The sequence below is a fragment of the Molothrus aeneus genome, chromosome 5 (assembly GCF_037042795.1).
Source record: "Molothrus aeneus isolate 106 chromosome 5, BPBGC_Maene_1.0, whole genome shotgun sequence".
Taxonomy (NCBI): Eukaryota; Metazoa; Chordata; class Aves; order Passeriformes; family Icteridae; genus Molothrus; species Molothrus aeneus.
Genome location: NC_089650.1, coordinates 9,223,766 through 9,229,765, shown reverse-complemented (window position 1 = coordinate 9,229,765; position 6,000 = coordinate 9,223,766). Strand labels below are relative to the sequence as shown.

The window sequence follows — 6,000 nt, the reverse complement described above, 5'->3', positions numbered from 1 at the left end:
TGCAATGGAGTTTCCAGTACCTAAACTAAGCCCATTTGATAACTGCAAGGACACTGTATGTGATCTAAAAGTGAGCATAAATTCTATGAGTCTCCCTGATAAACAATTTATATTGGTGGCTAAGTCCTTCCAGGAAATAAGACCAAATCTTACTCATATTCCCTTCATCAAAGGAGTAGAGAAAAATCTGTAAGCTCAAGCGTGGGCACAGGAAATAGAGGAAGAGCAGGGTCTTGAGTGTTGTAAGGGAGTTTTGGTGTGAAAAGGAATTAGGCTCTCTAAGGTCATGTCTGCATGGATGATTCCAGACAGTTGGGAATTAACCTCACCATTTACTGAGCTGGCAGGACATGACACACTTCTGGTAAGAAGCCAATGTAAAGATGCATAAAAAATTCAAAATACTAAAGTGACCTCAGCCTCTGGAATGATTACTGCTTCTTCTTTGTTCTGCCACCTAATGATGGAAGTGAAGGAATTCAATGCTTCAAGGAATTCAAGGGTAATTTGTCAATGAGATTCTTACAGCAAGGCAAAAATTCAAATATTCCTGTATTGACAGTATACAAAAACATTGCCCATTATTCACTTTTGTGCATGACTTTCACACACATGGTCTCAGAGCCAATCTAGAATCCTGCAGTGGAAGCAGAGAAGGAGACAACAGAAATCCACAGAAATATAACACAAATGCGTTGGACTGTATGATGCCACAATGTTCAGTATTAACTCTGTGTAAACTACTGGCTACAAATCACACAAATCACAAAGTCTAGAACTGCTCAGTTCTACACTATGGAGTAAAAGTGTTAAAATAGAGAGTGACCCTGACTAACCTCAAGGAAAGACAGCATTCTAAACACTAGATCTACTGTTGCCCTGCTTTTTAAGTCACTTCTAATACACGCTGTCCAACACGTCTTTATATAACAAGATTTATTGTTTATTTCTAATATCAAGTATATGACCATAAAGATAAAATGTTTATTATTTGAGGTTTGTTGATGTTCTAGTTCTTGCATTTTGGTTCTGAGGATTCATTCCAGGGTTTCTTGTTCCTCACAGTACAGTCTTGCCAATATTTAATACTACAGCCAACCAGGCCTCAGAGGCAGATGAAGTTCTACCCTACAGACATACAACATGGTATTTTCTCTTTCATGTCATTCTCCAGTCTGTATGTAGGATAAAGAAAGAATTAAAAAAAAAAAAAAAGAAAAAGATTGGATTTTGCAAACTTGCTCCTGGCTTTAAACTGAAAGAAAGCATGTTCACATTGGATATTAGGAAAGAATTACTTTCTGTGAGGGTGGTGATGACCTGGCACAGGTTGCTCAGAGAAGCTGTGGCTGCCCCACCCCTGAAAGTGTCCAAGGCCAGGTTGGACAGGGCTTGGAGCAACCTGTGATAATGGAAGGTGTCCCTGCCTATGGCAGGGGGTTGGAACTCGAAGATCTTTAAGACCTCTTCCAATCCAGGCAATTCTGTGATTCTGATTCCCTTCTCCCATATTTCCACAAACTGCACTCTCTTATGGTTAGACAGAAATAATGAAAAATATCCCTAAGTTTTAAAGCTTTGGATGAGGTATGGAGAAGGTGGAAGTTATTGTATGCTGCAAAGCTCACCTACTGAATAGGTCTGGTTTTGCTGTATATTTGCTCTCTGAGACTTGGAGTTTTGAATGTAATTTCAGCTCCCAATCTGGTCTTGCACATCTGTGGTCTAGTCTGTAACTTAGCTTGCAGGATAGAGAGGAAAATAAAAGGACTAAAACTGTCAGAGGTAAGGAAAAAATACATACAGTTCTGTGTGACCATCACAATATTCAAGAGCTGAAATTAAATAACACATTCAAGAGCTGAAATTAAATAACACATGATCTAATGGGAAAGATGCACCACAGTTGCCAGTGAAATCTTACTGACTCCAATCATAAGCTTCTTCAAAAAAGTGCTTTTACAAAGTGTAGCAAGTCAGAATACAAATCTCTCCTAATTAGGAAAAGGCTGATAAACATGGCTTTGAAGGGGAACACTTGGATGTGTTTAGTAAAAAAGGAATACTTTTTCCTGTACAGGCCTAGAACAAAAACATTAAGTTCATTTAGGAATCTGCTCATACCACATTCCCACAAATAAACACACATTGGGAGAAAGCACTGGTCAATCAATTTCCTTTTACAGTACCTCAACATTCAAAAAATCCCATGGGGACATCTATGTCATCTTTGGTGCAGTTACAGAAACAAAAATTTCACTGGTTTAGGAACAGAAAATGAGTAGGTAACTTGTTAACTTGTTAACTACAGGATTTTCCTGTCAGCCAGAAAAAGTGCAAACTGATCAGTCAATCAAGTATCAAATAGAAGACTGGATTTTAATCCGTTTGCACGGTAAGGTCATCATCTAGTAAAACCAGCACTGGTTACTTCTTCAGTGAACCCTTGTGTATACAAAAGACAAAACCTTTGGGTTTGATTACAAAAATGAAACACAGAAAAAGACTTAAATAAAAACCTTAACTCTCTGCAGTACATATTTCATATTGTCAATACACGTGCAACCATTTGGTGTTCCTTATTATTGTAAGAAAGCAATTTGTGAATGGTGCTGATGAAAAAAATCAGCTTAACAAAAAACCCCAAAACACCTCCAAATAAGAAGAACCACACTTCAAAAATATCCATAAGCTCAGCGTAAGAGAGATCGTTCTTAGTTTATTTATGTACCTAAGCATGAACATTTATTTTCCTCTATTTCATTCAGAGCTCTTTTACAGCTAAGGCCCCAGTTCTACAATCAATAGAGTGTAGGCACAGAAATTCCATTCCATCTATTGTCAGCAGGACTAGAAAGACCTATGAGTGATCCAAAGTCCAGTAATGTCAGTGGGGAATTTTTCTACTTCCTGCGATGCACTTAGAAAGGGCATGTGAGGTCAGCAGGCTGCACTCCTTGTTCTGTCAGAAATTCCACTGAGGCAGTGCAGCATCAGTCTCCACATAATTACATACATCTTCTTCCTGAAACTGAGGTCAGTCACATTAATCGTAATTTCATGAGAAAATGACTTTTGGAATTGAACTAGCTCTGTAAAACAGAAATAAAATACATACTATACATTGGTCATGGCAATTTTTTATGCTACGCTAAACAGATGTACTGTTTAGTTTTTAAATTTTTCTGTTCCTAGAGGTGGATTTGTTTATAAATGACTTAAAAAATGCCTGACAACACTCTTATGTTTCAGTATTGATTCTTCTGTTCTACATCAAAAGCAGTAAGAAATAATAAGCTACTCAGGTTCACCTGAGGCAATGGACTTGGGTAGATATTTTGGAAATAGAGATGGATTTGTACCTATAACCAACTAAATGTTTGTCTCCATTTTTTAAAATATCAAAAATAATGGTGAATCACATTAACACATGGTGCCAAATTTAAAACAGACATAACAGGGAAATGTTAAAATTTCAGACATAACACAGAAAATTTTGACATGGGCTACTAGAAAATGTAATGAAAGCAAAGCTAAATAAAACAAATCCTAAATAAACCAATTTTCATTCCAAGGATTTTTTTCCCTCTCATATTTGCTATCTGATAATAGTAGTAAAATAAATAAATAAATAGAAGAACATGATCCACAAACATTTCTATCAAGAATTTCAGATCAATCTTGACTCAACGATACAATCCAAAAAGATTGGAATATATTCATCATTTGCTAGATGAAGATTTGCAGCTTCACAAATCACACTGTATCATCAGCACTGAGAATGTTAGTCTCTGTTTTCTGCTGGGGTTGGCTCTTCCTTTAATAAAACATTTAACTGTTTCTGTGCACATGAAAGGAAAAGTTCCAAACTATGCAGATTTCTCTGACGGACAACTTCATCAAGCTGTTGAAATAAAAGAAAAAATAATAAGATCAATCAACTTTAAGAAAACCTGGAAGCAAGTGCTAGGGTTTGTCAGCAAAAAACCAACCATATTAAACAACAAAAATTCAACAACTAAAGAACCTAAGTAATTTCAATGTGCATAATTTAATAACAACTTTTCAGTGGAGTATTTGATTTTCTCCAAAATAAAATGTACACAAGGCTAAAAGTAACTTTAAAGCTGTCAAATTCTACACAATCTATTTGAGAATGCTAAACAGTCTAACTGCCATACTAGGTAAATCCCCATGGAAATTACAGCTGTTGCTTTTATAGAAACACTGCTTTGGGTTTAAAGTGATCACTACATATGACTGCACATTCAAAATTTCAAAGCCTACTTGTAATTTAAATGGCAGCATATGAAAGTAGTTCCCAGAGGAAAACTTCAACATATTTGCTATTTACTTTGCTTGTTCCTACATTTTATCCCCTAATGTCAAACAATGTGAACTACATATATATAAAAATATACCCTTTCTGTATAGACAATCTTCCCCACCAAAAAAGTTAAGAACACCATAGCAAGATTTGGCGGAGTTTATCACATAAATGACAAAAATATGGTTTACTGAAAAGCATTTGAATTTTTTAAAGATTAATTAATAAATAAAATGCACTGCAAAATTCCTTCCGTTTGAATGTTGAAGTTCAGACATCTAACAAATATTATCACAACTGAGGGAGGTTTTCAATCTGACGATCCTTTAATCGGCCCAAATTCAACTAAATACCCATATAATGACAACACAGGGTGAGACTGAAAAGTAGTGGTGCAAGGCTAACGTGGCATAAAAATTATGCCCCTCAAGGGAAAGGAAGTAATGGAATTTTGAAGAAGTCAGCACTTCTGCCAGATTATTTTGCACAGGTTCATATGCAATGGAAAATGGAAAGTTTTTCAAAAAATGTATCCTGACTCATATATTTTGGACTCACAGCTTTAATTACAGCTTTCAACTAAAACTGATCTGTTTATCAATCAGCAGTCCTGTTAATTGCTCTAACAGTCACTCGAATGCCCATTTCGTTTTACAGCAGATAGCCTTTTTTAAAAAACATCAACACATCAATGCAAGGCAAGGATAGTGACAGCTTCCCACTTCACTTTGAAAATGCACTCAGGAAAAAGTTGCAGCGCTGTGATTTAATACACAAAGGGAAACATTTTTATGACCCTTTGCTTTTCTGCTCCACAAGTTCCTCTAATTTATGCAAAACTGGGTAGTTAGAATATTTTGGCAATTTCTTTCAACAGAGATGAATGTATCAAATCCAGTCACCAGCAGAAAACACACGTATTTTCTAAACACCACACAATCATAAAACTCTCCCCTTAAGTAATAGAAGCATAGAATCACAGGATGGTTTGGGTTGGAAAGGACCTTAAAGATCATCCAGTTCCAACCCCCTGTCATGGGCAGGGGCACCTCCCACTGGAATCGGTTGCTCAGAGCCCCATCCCACCCAGTCTGCCTGTGTTTCTACTTCTGCTGTTCAAAATTCTGCATCTCTCTGCAAAAGCAGGCATGAGGGCTCCATACACAGCCTGATAAGAACCTGGCCCACTGATTTACAACAGATTTTAAAGCAGATCTAGTTCAAATAAATGTAAAAAAAGTCTGTTCTTCATCTATTCAACTAACAGCTGCTACTGACAAGAAAATAGAAGAAACAGCAAACTAATCTCTAAAGAAGCTGTATCTGTAAGAGTGTGGAGCAATGGAACAAAAAACCCTCACTCTGATGTGCTGGTGCATTTTCTCTGATTTGAAAAGTGTCTTGCCTCCTTTGTATCTTCTGGACCAAAACATTTTGCTTGGGAAAGCTTGCAGATTTTTATTTCTGCTTGTGATCCAAATTTCTTTGGGGAATGAATGGACAGATACAGCACAGTTCACATAATATCATCTGTCACATGTTAAGAAAGAACATGAGATACCTCTTTCTCCAATTAATATAATTCTCACATGATGTCATCAGATTCTCTTGCTTCTGGCAGGTATATCAATTGGAGAAGCTCAGCATGAAACTGAATTTTGGTGGTTTCCTTT

The 6,000-nt window shown here is 36.5% G+C and overlaps 1 protein-coding gene across 2 annotated transcripts in view; it reads right to left on the bottom strand.

Moving 5' to 3' along the window:
• Window positions 1-2,699: 2,699 nt before the first annotated feature.
• The window catches only part of CCDC91 (coiled-coil domain containing 91), a 114,595-nt gene continuing 111,294 nt past the window's right edge, over window positions 2,700-6,000 (bottom strand). For both annotated transcript variants that reach the window (XM_066549871.1, XM_066549872.1), the window contains exon 13: window positions 2,700-3,904. In XM_066549871.1, the coding sequence (XP_066405968.1) occupies window positions 3,785-3,904 (120 nt within the window). In that variant the 3' untranslated portion in view covers window positions 2,700-3,784. The remainder of the gene's footprint in view (window positions 3,905-6,000) is intronic.